We start from the raw sequence: 22061 nt of genomic DNA, 5'->3' as shown, positions 1-22061 counted from the left end.
GTTTGTTATACAAATTAGCTGTTGTGCATTCTAATGTTGATGTTTATGGATCTTGTTGGTAATGCTTTAAAGATTAATTATTTATACAAGCTGCAGATATTTATACAGTAATTTGCTGATGCTTTAAGGATGTATTTGTGTGTATTTATATGGATTGCTCATTTATATTACAATGACTTTCTATTTGTTATTTATATAATTATGGCATCTAATGCATAGCACAACTTCGGTGTTTTTCACAGGTTTATAACCTGCTGCCGTGTCACAAGTAAAGAGAGAAAAATAAACAAAACATTTTGGACACTGAGTTATACCCAAGTCTCGCTCTTCTAGCGCCCTCTTCGGTGGGGACAAAACCACAGAAAACCGAACAGTTATAAACCGAGGTGCCGTAAAGAAAGAAGAGGAAGACAAAAAGTCAAATATCCCTCTAAATAAACTTCACCTCAACAAACATTAAAATCATCAAACAAAAGGAAAATGGATTCCGCTGAAATAACAGAACTAAAAGGGAAACGATCCTCTGCTCAAGCAGCATTCACCAGACGCGCTAATAAGCTTTCTCTCACTGCGACCATCATGGAAAAGGGAGCAATTATTGATGAGATGCGTGCACTCAGTGCTGATTTCAACAGGATGCACGACACTGCACTAGCTTTCTTGGAGGCCGTGGAAGATGTGGAGGGCAGTGAAGAGGAGGCGAGGAGGACAAAAACAAAAGTTGAGCAGTGTGTCTCTGTCTATGGTGACTCAATGCAGCTGGCCAGGGATATCTTGTACGACAAGTTTGCAAAGTCCGAAATTCAACTCCACATAGAAGGAACCGAGGAGACATGCAAAGAAGTGGAACATGCTAATATTGCAGAGATGCTAGAGCATGAATTTGACGCCCTGCGTGATGGCCTTCTCGAAGGAATCCATGAATTGGAGCAGAAAGTCCTAACCTGGGAACGGCTCGTCTCTGACAAAGTGACTCCCCACAAGCAGACAATCTTCAAACTCAAAAGCAGAGCACGGGAGTGGGAGCTGAATTGGAAAAAACTTAGCCGCAAGCCCAAATCAGAGCCCCCGCCATCGCCTAGCATGCCGACCATCTCCAAGCCACAAATCAGCCTCGAACGAACCCGGCTGCCTGTCTTCTCAGGAGATATGACGGATTATTATCGTTGGAAGGCCGAGTGGGCAGAGCTGGAACAGCTAGGAAATCCAATGAGAACGGCTGGAGTAACACGGTTCCACCTGCTGGCAAGTCTGAGTGAAAGAGTCAAAAAGGACTTGGTTCTGTCCAGCTGTTCAAGCCCTGAAGAGATGTTCAAGCGCCTTGACAATCGTTTCGGAAATAAGGCAAGAATTGTCCTTAAAATTGCTGAGGATATTGAAAGCCTACCCCCCGTGAAGGGAAATGATCCCCGGAAGGCGATTGAACTGATCCAGGCCGTGGAGAGGGCCTTGAGCAACCTGGTCATACTTGGAGAGGAGGACATCTTGAAGAACAGGCTTGTCGCGCAGTCACTGGAACGGAAGCTACCCAGCTCACTCAAAGAAAAGTGGATCGAGTATAAGGCGGAGCCCTTGCATGGATTCACCCCCCAAACTCACTTTGACTGTCTGCTGCTGTACCTCCAGAAACAGGAGGCGGTACTGGAGGAGCTCGACCAGCTTGATGAGAGCCTGAGAGAAGGAACCCCCCCGGCAAAATCATATGTGGACAAATCTGCCAAAAAGGCTTTCTCCAAAGCCACCTCTGGCCAGAAGGGGTACCAGCCGCAAGCGTGCACGGCCTGCTCTGATTCATCCCACGCAGGTAGGCTCTTTGCATGCACCGCGTTCCGAGAAATGGATCTGCCGAGCAAGAAAAGCCATCTTAATGCAAACAAGCTGTGCTCTCAGTGTCTTGGACCCCACTCTCAACCTGTCTGCGGCAACAAAAAATTTGTCTGCACAAAGGCAGACTGCAGAGCTGAAGAGCCCCACCATTATCTGTTGTGCTCCAGATCAGTGCCCCTGGAAAGTGCCAGGAAAAAATCAAATGGCAAAGGCCTTGGCCTGACCAGCCACCAGGAGGAGCTATTGGCAAAAGTTACCCCTGAGCTCAGGGAGGAATTCCGGAAGGCCTTCTCAAATAAGACTACCTCTGCCATAACCTGCTCTGCTGGGAAAGCGCCTTTAGAGCATCCAGTGGTGATGATGCTCCTGGAAGTCACGACCAACTCCGGTCAGCTTATCGGGGCATTGCTAGATCTTGCCTCCGACACCAACTATATCACTCATTGTGCCGCCCAAAGGCTTGGGTTGAGTGGTGAGAGCATTCGCCTAATAGTGCATGGTGTCGGAGGCATGACCAAAACGGTCAAAACCAGCAGATATTCCCTTCGGCTGCGAGTGAAGACTGCTAAAGGCACAGTAGCTGAACACAGGCTACTCTGTTATGGGCTAGAGAGCATTGCCGAGGTTAGCCACCCAGTCACCCCAGCACAACTCCAGAAAATCTTCCCTGGTGTTGCTGCGGCAGATCTTGCTCGGCCTGAGACCATTGACCTCCTAATCAGCCACAGGGAGGGTCGTCTGGTTCCTCAACCGTTAAAGAGGGAGGGTGATCTTGTCCTTTGGGATGGGCCACTCGGCAAAACAGTTGGTGGCACTCACCCCGACCTTTTCGAGTCCGTGGACTTAACACTCCATCAGTCCGAGACCCACTTCGCACGAACAATGAGGACCTCGTCAAGGCTTTACCAAGAGATTCTTGTCCCAGCCGAAGAGCTTCCACCGACTGCTTTCAGCAACACCGCTGCCACGAACAAAAGTGTTCGAATGGTTCAAGTGGGACAGCATCGGGGCAGCATGCAGCCCAAAGTGCGGGAGCTGCAAGTGCGGCAAGTGCTCTCCGGGTGGCCAAGAAATGACCCTTGGAGAAGAAAGGGAACTTGAGAAGATCAAAGGCTGTCTCTCGTATGTATTGACTGATAAGCACAGTGATACTCCTCACTGGGACGCAGCTTACCCGTGGAAGGTCAACCCTGCAAGTCTGCCAAATAACCGCCAAGCTGTGGAAGCAACGTTCAGAAACGCTGAGGCCCGGCTAGCTAAAGAACCACTGTGGAAAGCTGCATATGGAGACCAAATCAATGACATGGTGGCAAGAGGAGCCGCTGTCAAACTCACCACGGAACAGATCAAAGCTTGGAACGGGCCAGTGTGGTACATCAGCCACCTGGTCGCGCCCAATCCCCACTCCAGCTCCACGCCAGTGAGGATAGTCTGGAACAGCAGCCAGGAGTTCAAAGGGATGAGTTTGAACAACCTACTCCATAAAGGCCCTGATGTTCTTAATCCCATCCGAGGAGTCCTGTTGAGATTTAGGAGTGGTCTCTACGCAGCCCTCGGCGACGTCAGAAAAATGTACAACTCGGTGTGGCTGAAAGATCAGGAGGTACACCTCCACCGATTCCTCTGGAGAGATGACCCCAAGGAAGAGATTGGCGATTTTGCAGTGGTAAGAGTTAATATTGGTGACAAACCTGCTGGTTGTATCGCCCAGGTAGCCATGAGAGAGACCGCCAACCTGCCCCAGTTTGAATCCATGATCCCAGAGCGCCGCATCCTGACAGAGGACTGCTACGTTGATGATATCTTAACGTCTTATAATGACCTCCAAGCTCTTACCAAGATGACTGAGGGAGTCGAGGAGATACTCAAAGCGGGTGGCTTCTCACTCAAGCCGTGGGTCCTCACTGGCCGAAGTGGGAGGGGGGAAGAACCTGACTGTCCCAGAGCAACAGAGCCCAAGACCCTGGTACTCCCCAATCAGATGCGAGACGAGGAAAGTAAGGCACTCGGTCTAGGTTACGAGCCAGACTCCGACAAGCTCCGCCTGCTCACCTCTGTAAATTTTTCAAAACGAAGAGGAAAAATGAGAACAGGGCTGGACTTACAAGAGGAAGAGGTTCGTGCTAACACCCCTGACCCCCTCACCCGCCGAGTACTGCTAAGCCAAGTCGCTGGGTTTTACGACCCTATTGGCTTAGCCTCACCCATCAAGCAAAGGGGTGTGATGCTGGTGAGGGAGTCCTTTCAGGAGGCCGGGAAAGACCGTCCTGTCAAAGACACCTGGGATGAACCCCTCTCACCGCATCTCAGGGAGGCTGCAATAACCCTCTTCGAGCAGTGCGTAAGACTCGGCAAGGTGAGGTTCACTAGAAGCCTCACTCCCCCTGGAGCCATGGGCCGCCCCATGGGCATCACTTTCTCTGACGGCAGTGAAGCTTCATATGGAGCCGTTCTATACCTCCGCTGGGAGACCGCTGATGGAATCATTGTCAGGTTAGTCGAGTCAAAGGCCAAACTAACTCCTCTAGACCAAAAGGGTGATGCCATCAAAGCAGAGCTGTGTGGGGCTGTCTTCGCAACTCGCCTGAGGTCCTACTTCGAAAAGCACTGCTACATCCAAGTCGACAAGTGGGTCCACATAGTCGATAGCCAGACCATTCTTGGAGCCATCCAGAAGGATAGCTATGGCTATCAATCCTTCTTTGCAAATCGAGTAGGGGAAATCCAAAAAGCCGGGCCCGTCGACAGCTGGAGATGGGTTGAAGGGAAGGCAAATATTGCTGACCTCATCACAAGGGGTGCAACCCCTGAGGACCTTGCAGAAGGATCTGCATGGCAGGAAGGCCCTGGATTCCTAAAACTCCCCTTTGAAGAATGGCCTGTGAAAACAGCTGGAGAAGTTATCTCCTCAGTCACTGGAGATGTTTCAGCGCTTCAAAGGAAGGCATTTTCAGCAACAGTCTTGTCCGCCACAGCTCAGCCCTTGAAATGGCCCGCCCAAAACATTATCGCTCTCGTGAAACTAGTTGAACCAAAAAGATTCAGCTCTCTGACACGTCTGTGTGGAGCTCTTGGCTGGCTGAAGAGAGCAGTTGACATCTGGCTGAGCAAACGCACCCAGACCTCAGGAGCCCTAAAGTGGGAGGCAAAAACATGCCTCTCAACTGATGAAAGAGCTACCGCCTTCAACTTCTTGGCCCTCGAGGCCCAACACAACGTCAAGTTCCAAGACTCAACACTTGATCGCCTGGTCGTTCAAAAACATCCCACCACGGGTCTACTTGTCTGTGGAGGAAGAGTCCAGTCGTTGGATGAGGATAAAGTGACTGTACCACTGATCCCATACCAGTCATGGCTCGCAGCTCTTCTGGTCAACGAAGCTCATGAAGAAAATCATGAGGGCATCGCTGCAACTCTTCTGCGAGCACGGAAAAAGGCTTGGATAGTGCAGGGACGAAGACTCGTCAAAAAGGTGCAGAGTAAATGCATCACCTGCACAAAGCGTAGAGCAAAAATGTGCCAGCAAGTCATGAGCGACCTGCCCCCTGAACGCACCCAAAGAGCTTGCCCTTTCGAATTCACCACCCTTGACCTCTTTGGCCCCTTTGAGGTCAAGGATAGTGTGAAAAAAAGGACGTCAAAGAAGGTGTGGGGGATCATATTCTGCTGTATGGCCTCCAGAGCAGTCCATGCGGACCTCACTGATGACCAGTCAGCAGAAAGCTTCCTCCTGGCTTACACCCGTTTTGTCGCCCTGAGGGGGCATCCAAAGAAACTGTGGTCCGACCGGGGGACGAACTTCATCGGCACCAAACCAGCTCTACAGCAGTTCTACAAGCATCTGGATTGCCTGCAGACCTTATCCATGGAAAATGTGGCTGCAAGACATGGAACCGAGTGGAAGTGGGAGTTTCACCCGGCAGATGCACCACATAGGAATGGAGCTGCAGAGGCTGCTGTGAAGCTTCTGAAAAGGGCTCTCACGAACCTCGGTGGGACCACAGGGTCCTTCACATGGGGAGAGCTACAGACACTCCTTTACCAGGCTGCCAACTTAACCAACGAACGGCCAATCGATGCCAGGGCTCAAGAGCAGGAGAACTCCATCGAGTACCTGACACCAAACTCCCTCATCTTGGGTCGGGCAACGATGGTTGGAGACACGACTGGCCTTGACCTGGAGACCCATTCCTGGCGCCGGTTGCGGGCTATCCAAATTGGGGTGGATCGCTTCTGGGCAAAATGGAGGGAGCTTGCTGGCCCAAATCTCTTCGTTCGGCAGAAATGGCATCAGTCAGAGAGAAACGTTAGAGTCGGCGACCTTGTCTGGGTAGCTGACCCAAATGCCCTGAGAGGTCAGTTCCGCCTGGGCAGAATTCTCTCCGTCTTCCCTGACAACAAGGGGATCGTCCGAGATGCCGACATCACAATTTGCACTGGCATTCCCGCATCACAGTCGAGCAGCTGCAAGAAGAGCAGCTCTCCTTTGTCTACCACTGTGATAAAGAGGGATGTAAGAAGGCTCGTGGTCCTTCTTCCGGTGGAGGATCAAGGTCCTCTGCCTTAATCTGACATAGTGGTGTATGCCGAACGCTGCCACTATGTTCAGCACATGCACACACATGCATACATGCACGTACATACTCATGCACATTATGAAGAACTGCAAATCTGCATCATGCACTGGAAAAAAAAAAAAAAAAGGACTCTGAAAGGGAGAAATTAGTAGAAATTGTGACTTCATTGGATCTTGCGATCATTCAGTCAAGTGGGAGGTGTTTTGCGCACTGTCATTTGGTGGAGGGTAGAAAACGTCAACACATGGGTGATCACAAGTAATGTTGCTCAGCTGATTAGGTGGGTGGGGACACTCACCTGGTTTGGTGTTTTGGCTTGCCGTTGGCTGGTAATATTCCGTGAAATGTGTTGATAAACGGGAGCGAGCACGTACAGAGACAAAATCCAATTGCATGCTGGAAGAGCGACGCACATCACCGGTAAGGTGCTGGGTTTAATATTCTCTCGCTGGTTTGTTGTTAACTGCTTGATCGTCAGCTGCTGTTTTTCAACTGGTCAGAAGTTAATGACTTTGTCACTATGGTCGCTTGGCTAGTGCGTTGTTTTAATCCTCCGATTAATGCTTAAGTTTACTTGTCTGAGATGACGGGACAAACTTTTGAATGGAAGCGCTATTGCACTTTGCTTCCTGATTCGCGTTGCATTCTGGGGGCTGTAGTCGTAGTTATTTCCAGTAGTGCATGATGGGAGATGTGGTTCACTTACTCGGCTTTGTAAATGGGTTCTTGTCTCTGCTACTTTGAACGTGATAATTGTAGTAATGGCTCTGGTGTTGTGTATGTAACGAAATGGATTAAGTGTAATGTCTGTTGTTTGTTATACAAATTAGCTGTTGTGCATTCTAATGTTGATGTTTATGGATCTTGTTGGTAATGCTTTAATTATTTATACAAGCTGCAGATATTTATACAGTAATTTGCTGATGCTTTAAGGATGTATTTGTGTGTATTTATATGGATTGCTCATTTATATTACAATGACTTTCTATTTGTTATTTATATAATTATGGCATCTAATGCATAGCACAACTTCGGTGTTTTTCACAGGTTTATAACCTGCTGCCGTGTCACAAGTAAAGAGAGAAAAATAAACAAAACATTTTGGACACTGAGTTATACCCAAGTCTCGCTCTTCTAGCGCCCTCTTCGGTGGGGACAAAACCACAGAAAACCGAACACTATCCATGCTGTAAAATTAATGCTATTTTGAATCCTCATTCACAGCTGTAATGCAAATGGCTTCCTCCTCGGTATACAAGTGCACTTCCATGGCAGGAAAAAAAAACTACATTTTGCCGCCTATGTAGTCCCCTATTTATACAAAATTGAGTCATTCAGGATTCAGCCATGTTTTTGCTCGGCGTTAGCAACAGTTACAGGTTTTTAGCTTTCTCCTTAAATGTTTTCTTTTATTTCTTCTTCCTCAGGGTAGTAAAACTTGCTTTTGCTGTGAACACTGCCGTTATCGCTATCCATGCTGTAAAATTAATGCTATTCACCTGAGAAATGCTGGCAAAAATTTATAAGATTTTTGATAATCTTATAAATAAATCTTATAAAAAAAGATAAATGTTGACACAAATTGCTACTATGTTTGTTGTTGTTGTTGTGATCGAGCGAGTCGCCAGAGGCCCGTAACTGGGGTCCGTATCGTAGGATACGGACCCACTCACCAACCAATCAGAGTGCAGGATTTGATGGAAACCGGACCGTGAAAAAAATAATTATGTCTTATTAACTTATAATAATATAGATGTTTTTACATTTTTGTATATACTTTGATTTAAGTTAGTTTAGATATTATTAATTTAAATTTTTATATTTTTACTGCAGGACTGCAGAAAAAATAATCAACAAGCAGCTGCCTGCTCTTGAAGGCATATACACATCCCACTGCCTGTAGAAAACACACTGCATCCTAAAGGACTCATCCCACCTCACCCATCATCTGTTCGAATGTCTGCCCTCAGGCAAACATTTACAGAACAATCAAAGCATGTACCACAAGATTCAAAAACAGTTTCTGTCCCAAATCTATCATCACACTGAACTCCGCTCTGAAGTCACACACACACCACAATCAGTAATGTCAGTCTACCCACATCTTGTGCAATATTTATTCTTATGGTTATTTACCTATGTATTATCAAGTGCATTATACTCCATTATGCAATATCTATTACCACAATTCCTATTACCAGTGCAATGCTGATGACCAAATGCTCAGTGGATGTTATGTGAATGTCTGTAGATTGTATATCTTTCCTGTTTGTAAATTTTGTCCATACCTTGTAAATTTGTAAACCCTTACGTATGTCTATACATCTTCTCATTTGTAAATCTTGCATCTTTTATGTAAATCTCTTTGTGGCAGCAGGGGCGTGGTCAAGCACCGGTCTGTGACAGGAGGGTGGAGTCAGGGAAGGTAAGTGGCAGAATCACTACACCTGACGACAATTAACCTGTGTTTGTGTGTGTCTTCCCAGTGACCGCGCCCTATTTAAGGAGGGAGGGTGAGAGCGGAGGGGAGCTTTTTCCCAGACGAGAACACTACAGAGAGTTTGTGTGTCTCTGTCCTTGAAAGTTGTCAGGCTGAAAAGTGCGACAATAAAGCTCTTATTGACCCCTGATCTCTGTCCTGCCGTCCTCTGTGCTCCACCCACACGTAGGGAACATTACAGTGGTGCCAAAACCCGGGACGGTGGAGCACCAACCAAGCAGCCCCATGGAATCCTCCCCGTTTGCCGACCTGGTCCACGCCCTCGCCACGGCCCAGCAAAGCCAGCACCAGGCGCTCGTCACACTCCAGAAGGAACAAGAGCGGCGCTTCGAAGCCCTGGTGCTGGCCCAGCAGGAAGACCGCGAGGCGTTCCGGCACCTCCTCGCGTCGGCGGGGTCCACCAGCGCTCCGGCCGCGGGCCCGGCTCCCCTCACTGTCACCAAGATGGGCCCACAGGACGACCCCGAGGCGTTCATCACGTTATTTGAACAGGTCGCAGAAGCCTCGGGGTGGCCGATGGAGCAGGACATGGCGCGCCTCCTCCCCCTCCTAACGGGAGAGGCACAGCTGGCCGCGCTACAGCTCCCCGCCGACTGCCGGCTGGCCTACGCGGACCTCCGCCGGGCCATCCTCCAGCGCGTGGGGCGCACGCCAGAGCAACAGTCCCAGCGCTTCTGCGCTCTGTGATTGGAGGAAGTCAGCCGGCCGTTCGCGTTCGGCCAGCAGCTCCGGGACGCCTGCTGGTGGTGGTTGAGGGCCAACGACCATGACGCTGAGGGGATCATCGACCAGGTGGTGCTGGAACAATTCATCGCCCGTTTACCAGCAGGAACCGCGGAGTGGGTCCAGTGCCACCACCCGGCATCGCTGGATCAGGCAGTCAAGCTGACGGAGGATCATTTGATGGCTGTTCCGGCTGCAGGACAGCAGACGACGTCGACCCTTCTCTCCTCTTCTCTCTCTCTCCCCCTCCTTCTGTGTCCCATCCTCGCCCCATTCCCCCACCGAGGAGACAGGGGCCGGCTACACCCCAGCCGGCCCGCCGCACCCGTGGTGCCCTCCCATTTCTCCCTTCTGTGTCTGTCTCTCCCCCCGCCTCAGGTGAGTGAGCCCCAGAACACCGGTGCAGAGGGAAAGCCCAGGCCGGTTTGCTGGCGCTGCGGGGAGCCGGGCCACCTTCAACAGCAGTGCACGGCAATGGAAGTGAGCGCGGTGGTTCGGATCCCTGAAGCGCCAGAGGCCGCCCTTGATCGGGCCGGAGCGTATCGCATACCGGTGAGTATCCAAGGGGCTACATATCAGGCGTTGGTGGATTCTGGTTGTAATCAGACCTCAATTTGCCAAAGCCTGGTTCAAAACGAGGCATTGGGGGGAGCACAGGGGGTGAAGGTGTTGTGTGTGCACGGGGATGTTCACAGCTACTCTTTGGTGTCGGTCCACATTTTCTTCAGAGGGGAAAAATTTATAGTGAAGGCGGCGGTTAATCCTCGCCTTACCCACTCTTTGATTCTGGGGACTGATTGGCCGGGATTTCGGGGGTTAATGACACGCTTAGTAAAGAGTGGGTCCTGCCATTTGACAGGGGGAGGTCCCGGGGTCGCTTTGGCAGGAGCAGCTGTCACAGAGCCGTCTACGTCATCTCCGCGTGAGAGTGAGGAGCCGCCGGCTCCTCCTCTCTCTATTGGGGAATCCCTCGCGGATTTCCCATTAGAACAATCACGAGATGAGACTCTGCGACATGTGTTTGAGCAAGTGAGAGTAATCGATGATCAAACGCTCCAGCCAAACGCCACCCCGTCCTTCCCTTACTTCGCGATTATGAAGGATAGGTTATACCGAGTGATGCAGGACACTCAAACTAAAGAGCGAGTCATGCAGCTTTTAATTCCGAAGAGCCGCCGGGAATTGTTATTCCAGGCGGCTCACTTTAATCCACATGCCTGGACACTTAGGGCAGGACAAAACACTAGCCTGAATAATGGACCGATTCTATTGGCCAGGGATTTGCGGCGATGTCTGTAGGTGGTGTACGGTGTGCCACGAATGCCAGTTAGTAAATCCAGCAGCCATTCCAAAAGCGCCTTTGCGCCCTCTGCCATTAATCGAGACCCCGTTCGAAAGAATTGGGATGGATCTCGTCGGGCCATTAGATCGGTCAACACGAGGGTACCACTTTATATTAGTTCTAGTGGACTATGCAATGCGATACCCGGAAGCAGTGCCTCTTCGCAATATCTCAGCACGCAGTATTGCGGAGGCACTCTTCCGCGTTATCTCCCGAGTTGGAATCCCGAAAGAGATTCTGACTGACCAAGGCACCTCGTTTATGTCACGTACACTGAACGAACTGTATGGGTTATTGGGTATTAAGCCGATCCGCACCAGCGTGTATAACCCACAAACGGACGGTTTAGTTGAACGGTTCAACCGCACCCTCAAGAACGTAATTAAAAAATTCGTAAGTGAGGACGCACGTAATTGGGATAGATGGCTCGAACCCTTGCTCTTTGCAGTGCGAGAGGTCCCCCAAGCCTCCACGGGGTTCTCCCCATTTGAATTGTTATACAGGCGTAAGCCGCGCGGCATCCTGGATGTGCTGCAGGAAAATTGGGAGGAGGGACCTTCACCAAGTAAAAACGAGATCCAATACGTTATTGACCTGCGCGCAAAACTCCACACGCTCACGCACTTAACTCAGGAGAATTTGTGGCAGGCCCAAGAACGGCAAGCCCGCCTGTACGACAAGGGTACGCGCCTTAGGGAATTCGCACCGGGAGAGAAAGTACTCATACTGTTGCCCACATCGAGCTCCAAATTAGTCACCAAGTGGCAAGGGCCCTTTGAGGTCACACGGCGAGTCGGGGACGTTGACTATGAGGTGAGGCGAACGGATAGGGGCGGGGCGCTACAGATTTACCACCTCAACCTACTCAAACTCTGGAATGAGGAGGTCCCCGTGGTGTTGGTGTCGGTGGTTCCGGAGAAGGCGGAGCTGGGGCCGGAGGGTCAAAAGGGAACATTGGCATTGCGTACCTCTCCGGTCCCCTGTGGAGACCACCTCTCCCCAACCCAACTCGCGGAGGTTGCCCAGTTTCAGACCGAGTTTTCGGATGTGTTCTCGCCCATGCCCGGCCGCACCAACCTCATAGAGCACCACATTGAGACGCCCCCAGGGGTAGTAGTGCGTAGCCGCCCTTACAGGTTACCCGAGCACAAAAAAAAAGTGGTTCGGGAAGAACTCGAGGCCATGCTCGAAATGGGCATCGTCGAGGAGTCCCACAGTGACTGGAGCAGCCTGGTGGTCTTGGTACCCAAGGCCGACGGGTCGGTCCGGTTCTGTGTGGACTATAGAAAAGTCAACGCGGTGTCTAAATTCGATGCGTACCCAATGCCTCGTATTGATGAGTTGCTCGATCGGCTAGGCACGGCTCGTTTTTACTCGACGCTGGATTTAACAAAGGGTTATTGGCAGATCCCCTTGACTCCATTATCCCGGGAAAAAACGGCCTTTTCCACACCGTTCGGCTTGCACCAATTCGTCACACTTCTGTTTGGGCTGTTTGGGGCGCCTGCTACGTTTCAGTGGCTGATGGACAGGGTCCTCCGCCCCCACGCCACCTATGCAGCCGCATACCTCGACGTTATAATCATTTATAGTAATGACTGGCAGTGGCACTTACAACACCTGAGGGCTGTCCTTAAGTCGCTGAGGCGAGCGGGTCTCACAGCCAACCCAAAGAAGTGTGCGATTGGGCGGTATGGTATCTGGGCTTCCACTTGGGCAATGGGCAGGTGCGTCCCCAAATTAACAAGACAGCAGCAATTGCGGCCTGCCCGAGGCCCAAGACCAAAAAGGGGGTGAGACAGTTCCTGGGGCTGGCTGGCTACTATCGTAGGTTTATACCTAATTATTCGGACATCACCAGCCCGCTGACTGATCTCACTAAAAAGGGGGCACCAGATCCGGTCCAGTGGACGGAGCAATGCCAGCGGGCTTTCTCTGAGGTAAAGGCTGCACTGTGTGGGGGGCCACTATTACACTCCCCTGACTTTTCTCTCCCTTTTATGTTGCAGACTGATGCGTCGGACAGAGGGCTGGGGGCGGTTTTGTCCCAGGAGGTGGAGGGGGAGGACCGCCCCATCCTGTACATTAGCAGGAAGCTGTCAGTGCGTGAGGGGCGCTACAGCACTATCGAGAAAGAGTGTCTGGCGATCAAGTGGGCGGTCCTCGCTCTCCGCTACTACCTGCTGGGGCGCCCTTTCACCCTCTGTTCGGACCATGCGCCCCTCCAGTGGCTCCACTGCATGAAGGATGCCAACGCGCGGATCACCCGTTGGTATCTGGCACTCCAACCCTTCAATTTTAAGGTGGTCCACAGGCCGGGGGTGCAGATAGTTGTGACGGACTTCCTCTCCCGTCAAGGGGGGGTGGGGGAGTCGGCTGCAGGCCGGACAGCCGCCCGGCCTGAGTCGGGCGGTGGGGGTATGTGGCAGCGGGGGCATGGTCAAGCGCCGGTCTGTGACAGGAGGGCGGAGTCAGGGAAGGTAAGTGGCAGAATCACTACACCTGACGACAATTAACCTGTGTTTGTATGTGTCTTCCCAGTGACCGCGCCCTATTTAAGGAGGGAGAGTGAGAGTGGAGGGGAGCTTTTTCCCAGATGAGAACACTACAGAGAGTGTGTGTGTCTCTGTCCTTGAAAGTTGTCAGGCTGAAAAGTGCGACAATAAAGCTCTTATTGACCCCTGATCTCTGTCCTGCCGTCCTCTGTGCTCCACCCACACGTAGGGAATGTTACACTCTTTTATGTATGTATTGAGGTCAGTTTCATAAGGCAGTGCACTGAATTTCGTTGTGTATCTTACACCAGTGTTTGTCAACCACTGGGCTGTGGCCCATTAGTGGGCTGCGAAGCATCATCTAGTGGGCCATGATTTTTTTTCAAGTTTGAAGACAAATACTAATTAGTTCAGGATGTCGTAGTGTCCCAACTCCAGTAGCTGCTTTGAGGTAAACCTTTCAAGTGGAATAAAAACATCTCATTTCATTATCTCTAGTCGCTTTATCCTGTTCTACAGGGTCACAGGCAAGCTGGAGCCTATCCCAGCTGACTATGGGCGAAAGGCAGGGTACACCCTGGACAAGTCTCCAGGTCATCACAGGGCTGACACATAGACACAGACAACCATTCACACTCACATTCACACCTACGGTCAATTTAGAGTCACCAGTTAACCTAACCTGCATGTCTTTGGACTGTGGGGGAAACCGGAGCACCCGGAGGAAACCCACGCGGACACGGGGAGAACATGCAAACTCCGGACAGAAAGGCTCTCGCCGGCCACGGGACTCGAACCCGGACCTTCTTGCTATGAGGCGACAGCGCTAACCACTACATCACCGTGCCGCCAAATAAAAACATTTGTGGGTAAATTAAGAAGAACAAGGCTTTATTATTGCCACGTCCCTCCTTTGCATTTAACCCCTTCCTGCGCGCATGCACACACACACACCCATGCACAGTGTGCAAGCGCAGCGAACAGAATAAATAAATACATTTGTGGATAAATTATATGGATCTGCTGGAAGAGAAGAGCAGGAGGATTGAGAATCGAGTGGCTGTGGTTTGTTTACACCCAATACTAAAACTTGTAGCATTCTAGCAACCATCGCAAATATGCATACAAAGCCCAGAAATTCTTCCTTCCCCAGGCAAAAACGATACAGGATTTATCTTGTAGTGTCCTGATCCCCAGATCTTTAACACAGCCACATATAAAAAGTTGTACTCCTCCATGCTCTTCCAGGTTTTCATCTGTTTGTTCGTGTAGAACGATGTCTGCAGCACCAGGTAGTTTGAGATGTCGGGGAACTCAATGGATGGATAATTTTCCAACTCATAATGAATGAATGAATAACTTTATTTAAACACGATAAGTTGATCAGCAGAGCTGGTGGGGTTGTGCATGTACAGATACAAATAATTACAAATACAAAAGACTGAAAATATGCACAATCTTTTAAAAAAACACTTAAAATATGTTGATTATCTGTTAATTATCTTCACATTAAGTTAATTAATAGCATGCATAACTATTGTCTTTGTATTTAGTTCCGGCTACAATAGGATCAAAATTTATTCTACTAATGTCAAATTTAGCTCATAAATTTTTCTTTCATAGGAAAAATCCTTCTTTGTTAGCATGTCAGGATCTAATCCCACTGAGTGGTTTCTATATCCACTTCTTTTGAATGGACTTCTTGGTTTTAATAACTTGCTTGTTTGCTGAACACAAACATGGCAATAAGTTCTTGTGTTAATGGACCAGACTCCACTTTTGGATCATTAATCCCTTTTGATGGAGAATGCCCTGTGTGCAGGGTTTTATGTTGGCTTCTGGCACATCCATACAGTTTTAAAGACAATACTACAATTCAAAACAGTTTGTGTTTATTATATTTATTTAATTCCTGGACTCCCATCTGTAACAGGGAGTGACGTCACATCCCATTAATACACGTTACAATAGATTATTAGATTCAAATAGATGAGCCAAAATAGTTGGGGATCTTTTTTAATGGCCCCCAACTCATTACAGCTATGAATAGGTGGGCCTCGAAGCAGAAATGGTTGAGAACACAATGACAATAAAGCAATCTTGAAATCTTAATCTTTTATTTCTAGAAAACAGACTGTGTGACAATTTTCTTTCTTTTTTTTAATGCTGTTTTAAAATGTAATTATTTTAAGTGCTGGTTTTTTATTACTCTGGTTTTGTTACTTGAAATAATTTCCATTTATAGCCGTGAATGAGGATTCAGAATGGCGGCTTGGCTTGGTTTTCCCTATCAGGCGCTCTCATTTTCTATTAGAATTTGGTAAAGAAAAAAATAAATATATTATTTCTCAGGAGAATAGCATTAATTTTACAGCATGGATAGTGATAATGACAGTGTTCACAGCGAAAGCGAGTTTTACTACCCTGAGGAAGACAAAATAAAATAAAACATTTCAGGAGAAAGCTAAAAACCTCAAACTTGCTAGCAGTTTGATCTCATTAGTTAATGAGGCCCATTTTGGACCATGTTATCCTAATACATAATATTACCTTATTTTCAATTTCAGTTCAAACTCAGTATTTAGTATTAGTGTTGGGTTAGATTTTATTAATTTTAGTGCAATTAAAATAAATTTTCGGGACAGACTGACAGGTTTGTTGATATATTGTTGTGTGTATACTGTATGTGTAATTGTTTTAGATACGAAATAATTTTTAATTAAAAAAAACATTACTATTGTTTTGGTTAGTTATTATTATGAAGTTATTTTGTTTTCCTTTTATGTATGTTTCAGCTTCAGTTTTAGTTATAAATATATTTTTTGTGTTCTCTTAAAAGCTTTCTTTATATTTCTAGATAAAAGAATAAAAATAAAAAAGTGAACATTCTGTTGCAAGATAAAATGGATAATAATGGATATGAATAAAAATGAAATAACTCATGAATTTATACACACATTAATATTGTGTTTATTTAAAATAAAATTATATTTTTCATTCATTTTTAAATAAAAAAGTGAATCTCACAAATGTTAACATGCGTCTTTTTAATTGTTTTGGTTTAGTTGAATATGTTGATCATATTTTTCAACCCCTACTGAGTTCCCAGACTGAACAAGAGAATCTTGTAAATATGTCAAAGTTTTATTTTAATTTTAGTTTTTTTGCACTGACCACATTTGTCATTTTAATTCTGACTTTATTTAATCAGAACATGATTTTTGTTTTCGTTTTATTAAATTATTAACTCCGCTACATTTTTTCATTTTTACTTCAATAAGAGCTTAAAGCTTGACTCCACTTACCGAATCCCCTCTGCCGGAGTTTTCCACATGGGTTCACTGTTATAAACAATGCTAATACGCCGCCATCCAAACTGCTTACAGATCTCTACAAAGAAGGTTCCCAACTTGGTGAAAGGTCCAAACACTCGTGTCAGGGTGGGAAACTTCTACGCTCAGTCACACACAAGAGTAAAGGAAGCACAAAATGACAAATTAGCATGAGATTAATGCTTTAAATACTACAAATGATAGATCTCATAAATCATTTCTAAGCATGAAAATTATGTCCTGTAGCTTTTATATTGTATGTGTAAAAGATTTACCTTTTTATCGATAAACTTTTCATCTGCGCAAACAGGACTGACCATAGCAATGTTCCAGTAAGCTGCTAGCTTAGCCGTGACTGTGCACACCTGAAACGGCACATATTAAAGGGAAAGACCAAAGCAATATTGAGATCTATTTCCTGTGCCTTACATGACCGTGTGTCAAAATGCTAATTTCTAGCATACTTAAGTATCGTGTACATTTGAGCAGCAGGGGCCAATGAATGCGCTGAAATTGTGTTGGTGCTGCATCGCGACGATCTTCCCAGGACCAACCAGATCATCACATTCATCATCCACATACTGAAAATCGAGCTGGTGATCTAAAGATGTCAGTCAGTTAACTCTCAGACTAGACAGAAGCTTAAAGTCCAAATACAATCATTAGTATAATCTGTTTTGGGTGCGAATCTCCCAGACCTGACCTGGAAGGATGTCTGTGCTGTTGTTCACTGCATCGATGGCGATGAGAGCCGCAGCACCGATTCGACCCACGCTGAAAGGTACAGAGATGTTGGGCATGGCCAAGAGGAGGGTGAACCTGGTGCTCAGACACACTGGCACCATCACCAACAGCAGCAGCAGGACAGACAGGACGGCCTTAACGTGATCTTAAACACAACACAGGAAAATTGTCATTTGCCAAACACTCATAACTTGTCAAAATTTGTGTATTGTTCCAAATTTCATGACCTTTGAACAGTTTATGTTTGAATCCTTCGACAGGACCAAGCTAGCAAATTTGGGAGTCAAGTCAAGTTTGAGGCATGAAGAAATGGTATGGTGTGTTGTAGTGGTGTTCAGAATGATCACATGGATGGAAAACAGAAATAGAAATAAAAACTCGAAGAGTGCACAGTGAATGCAGACCATGGATAATACTCGACTCTTCTATGATATGAAAATCTGCAACCACAACCACTTTATATATCTGGATACATTTCTAAAACTATTAGAATTATGTGTCTACATGTGCATCTCAGAGGATGACTGGTGCCAATGGATGTGGATTGTGATGTGTGGACATTGTATTTCTACACTGGCTATGGGTTGTTTTTTTTTTTCATGCCTGAACTTTTCTGCCTTATACTGGATTTTAATTTTGCAATATAATATAAATGTGTGGATCTGCCCTATGGAGATCTACTCCAAAACTGAACGGGTTTTTCCTTGGCCCATGCTACACCATTCCACCAAGTTTCACAGAAATCAGGTTTGTTGGTTTTGAGCAATCCTGCTTACAGTCAGACAAACAAAGTGCGCCGAAAACACTCCGTGGCAGAAATAATGGAACATATTTCAGTTTGGGAGTTTCAGGCTGCAAGAAATCCATGAAGTCACTAATCCTGTCTATGCATATGTTTAAGAAATATTATGAATCTGTCTATTTCAGTAGGATTGTATTTTGTATTGTATCATTATTTAACCTGTAACCAGTTCAATTAAAATGTGAAATTCAATAACAAGTTCTATTCTCATTGTAAAACTGAAATTTTTTTTTCTTCGCACTTAAAAAAGTGATATGAATATTATTGGGAGTTCAAATACATCCATGATTGAGATTTACACGCCATTTTGCAAGGAAGAGTTTGTGTGTGTGTGTCATTGGTCTATATTACATTAGTAAGTTGGATAATTAACTTGTTAATCTTGAGTTCATGTTGTTGTACCCCTCCATACATGACTACCACCTCAACCCTCTGCTCAGCCTCCTTTCCATCATTTAAACCCCTTTTTCATTCATTTATAGCTTATTATTAGCTGTAGCATTGACAATGGATGTCAAAATGATCTATGTAGCCTGAATAAATACACTAAAAAGATATAACAACAACCTTGACAAAGATTATTTCTCAGATTATGCTAAAACATAAACAAAGTGCACTGCACAGGTTTTGTATCCAGTATGTAATAAAAATTACAGAGCTCATTCTCATCGGTAATCACCAACAGGAAAAAAAAGATCACTTACTCTTCATGCCAAGGAATAAAAAGTAAAAACACCAGTAGATGCCAGGAGAAAAAGTCATTTCTGTTAATATTTGCATCCAGATTGTAAAATCTCTCCACTAAAAAAAAAATGAGAAGAGAAGCCAGACTGACTGGAGCTGCAGAGACATCAGAGTCGTGTCACTGCCTTTGACGTTGTTCTTCTGAGCATCCAGTTATCCAGGAAAACAAGTGATGCAGTCCATGGGAACTCATTCCTCCATGACAGAAAAAGAAAACACTTGTTTGTGTTTATCTCCGTTACATTAATGAGCTCACATTTGTGATTTGGTCCATTTTCATCTGTACAGATGTGAATCAATCCTCCATCCTGAAACACATTAAAGATATTTATAGTGAACTGTTTAGCACAATTCTGGTGATAATTCCTTGGCTGCTGCTGTATTTTTGTTATTTCCATGAGAGGTGAATGGTTGTGTCATTGTTATTGTGATGATGTTTAGTAAGAAAGAAAACTACAATCTCAAACATAAGGGATAACATAGAAGTAGTGGAGTGGAGATTTTGTGTAAACATTGGACACAAAGACCCAGAATGCAACACAGAAATATGAGGGTACTTCAAAAAGTTCTCAGCCTCACCCAGAAACAAGGGGCATAATACCAATTTTGAGGCATAACTGTACACTATAAAGCCTGATATCACTGTCCATAAAAACTCAACTGAATGAAGCAATCAAAGAAAGAAGAAGAGGAAAGCTTTGAGCTGGCATGCTGTTGCTCCAGGACAATGCACCCGTCCACACGGCACAGGTGGCAGTGGCAGAAGCAGCCAAATTTGGCTTTGAACTGTTGCCCCATGCTCCTTGCTCACCCGACCTGGCACCGTCTGGCTTCTGTTTCCTAAACTGAAATCCCATTTGCGTGGTCGCCGTTTTCAGAGTGATAATGAAGTCATCCATGCTGTTGAGGAGAATCTGGAGGCTCAAGATATGACCTTCCGTGAACGGATATTGAAGCTTACACATCAGAGGACTAAGTACATTGAAGTTAAAGGAGACTATGTAAGGAAAAAATGCAAGAACAATCCTTCTCCTGTGATGTATTCTGAGTGAGGCTGAGAACTTTTTGAAGTACTCTCATACAACACTGAGTTACAGAGAGTTTGGTCAGTTGATTAGTGATGTACAAGATGATGCACGGTGGTGTAGTGGTTAGCACTGTTGCCTCACAGCAAGAAGGTCCTGGGTTCGAGCCCAGTGGCCGGCGAGGGCCTTTCTGTGTGGAGTTTGCATGTTCTCCTCGTGTCTGTGTGGGTTTCCTCTGGGTGCTCTGGTTTCCCCCACACTCCAAAGACATGCAGGTTAGGCTAATTGGTAGCTCTAAATTGACCGTAGGTGTGAATGTGAGTGTGAATGATTGTTTGTCTCTATGTGCAGCCCTGCTATGACCTGACAACTTGTCCAGGGTGTACCCCACCTCTCACCCATAGTCAGCTGGGATAGGCTCCAGTTTGTCTGCGACCCTGTAGGACAGGATAAGCGGCTACAGATAATGGATGGATGGATGGATGGATGGATGGATGGATGGATGGATGGATGGATGGAAGTTGATGAGCGCGATGGCATTGACAGTGATATTAGCAGATGAGGCCGTGAGCGATGTAGCCAGAATGAAGGACTAAAGCGCTGCTGCATCATTCTCTTTTGGGCAAGATCACCACTATGAAACACAGCACTGTGGCTAATGTCAAAGTCCTTCCCATGCCAAGACCTGTGCCAAGTTTCCCAAAATCATCATAGCACAAAGATAACCTTTAAATGGTAGAGCAAGCAGCACAATGAACACTCTCTCTCCTAGTCAAGATGCTCTTAGGGTTAAGAGGCTTTTGGGAAACCCATCCCTGGTCTTCCCACCCCATACTTCCAAATACTAACCAGGCCCTTAAGGCACATTGGGCATTGCCAATCTTCATTTCTATATTACATAGCTAACGTTACATTGGGGGGGCTGGTCCTGTGATAACCACAAGGGTTTGACTCGCCAGAAGGTGCCATTTATATGATGGCCCCTGGTTTGCCCCTGCCATGAGTAGAACTCATGGTCAAGAGGCGGACACGCTAACCACTCGGCCAACTCATGGTGTGGTTAATGTAGGAACGTGAAAATAGACCAACAGGCTTTCCTGAGTTCTTTAAACATTCTGGCTCCTGTCTTGATTTTAGACTAGAGTTGTAGCTCCAGAGTTGTGGTGTAGTTGGTTGTAAGCCAGGATTTCAGGAGACAGAAGCAAGTCACGGGTGCCAAGCACTCAAGACTTTCACACAAATTTACTCAGAACAAAGTTACAAAATAAAAGTCTGTCTTTAAAATCAGCGACACGTTGGTGTAAGTGGTTAGCACGGTCACCTCACAGCAAGAAGGTTCTGGGTTCGAGCCCACTGGCTGGCAGGGGCCTTTCTGTGTGGAATTTGCATGTTCTCCCTGTGTCTGCGTGGGTTTCCTCTGGGTGCTCCGTTTTCCCCCACAGTCCAAAGACATGCAGGTTAGGTTAATATGGGATGGGCTTGGGCTGAGGTGCCCTTGAGCGAGGCACCTAACTCCCAACTGCTCCCCGGGCACTGTTAGCATGGCTGCCCACTGCTCTGGGTATGTGTGTGTGCTCATTGCTCGCATGTGTGTGTTCACTGCTTCAGATGGGTTAAATGCAGGGAGGAATTTCACAAGTGTGTGATGAATAAAGTTGTGCTTTTCTTTCTTTTCTATATACATCAGAAATATGGATATGTGTGAGGCATTTGTCAAGATTAGGCCTTCCTTTTCCCACCCATGTACACAAAGATCCACCCCCAGAACCCACTCAGCTATTCAGTTGCTAGAAAGCCAAACTATAATGCTATAAATATTCAACGTTCATGAGTTTACAGTCCCTTTTTTCTTTGTAATGAGTTTATAGTCCAGCATGAGCATCATCAGCATTTTATGCTACACAGTAGACCATTGTGCTGTTTGAAAGCCAAGTCATAACACAATAACCA

At 46.7% G+C, this 22061-nt stretch overlaps 1 protein-coding gene across 1 annotated transcript in view; it reads right to left on the bottom strand.

Moving 5' to 3' along the window:
- The window catches only part of si:dkey-37g12.1 (atrial natriuretic peptide receptor 1), a 61686-nt gene extending 42556 nt beyond the window's left edge, over positions 1–19130 (bottom strand). Inside the window, exons 1-5 of the mRNA XM_060917187.1 lie at positions 19047–19130; positions 17500–17685; positions 17276–17397; positions 17072–17161; positions 16770–16915 (exon numbers count right to left, since the gene is read on the bottom strand). Coding sequence (XP_060773170.1) covers positions 16770–16915; positions 17072–17161; positions 17276–17397; positions 17500–17685; positions 19047–19122 — 620 coding nt within the window. The 5' untranslated portion in view covers positions 19123–19130. The remainder of the gene's footprint in view (positions 1–16769; positions 16916–17071; positions 17162–17275; positions 17398–17499; positions 17686–19046) is intronic.
- Between the last annotated feature and the right edge of the window lie 2931 nt (positions 19131–22061).

The sequence above is a fragment of the Neoarius graeffei genome, chromosome 3, assembly GCF_027579695.1.
Source record: "Neoarius graeffei isolate fNeoGra1 chromosome 3, fNeoGra1.pri, whole genome shotgun sequence".
In the NCBI taxonomy this organism is placed as follows: domain Eukaryota; kingdom Metazoa; phylum Chordata; class Actinopteri; order Siluriformes; family Ariidae; genus Neoarius; species Neoarius graeffei.
Note: the sequence above shows the minus strand (reverse complement) of the source record. Positions and strands in the feature narration are given on the sequence as shown.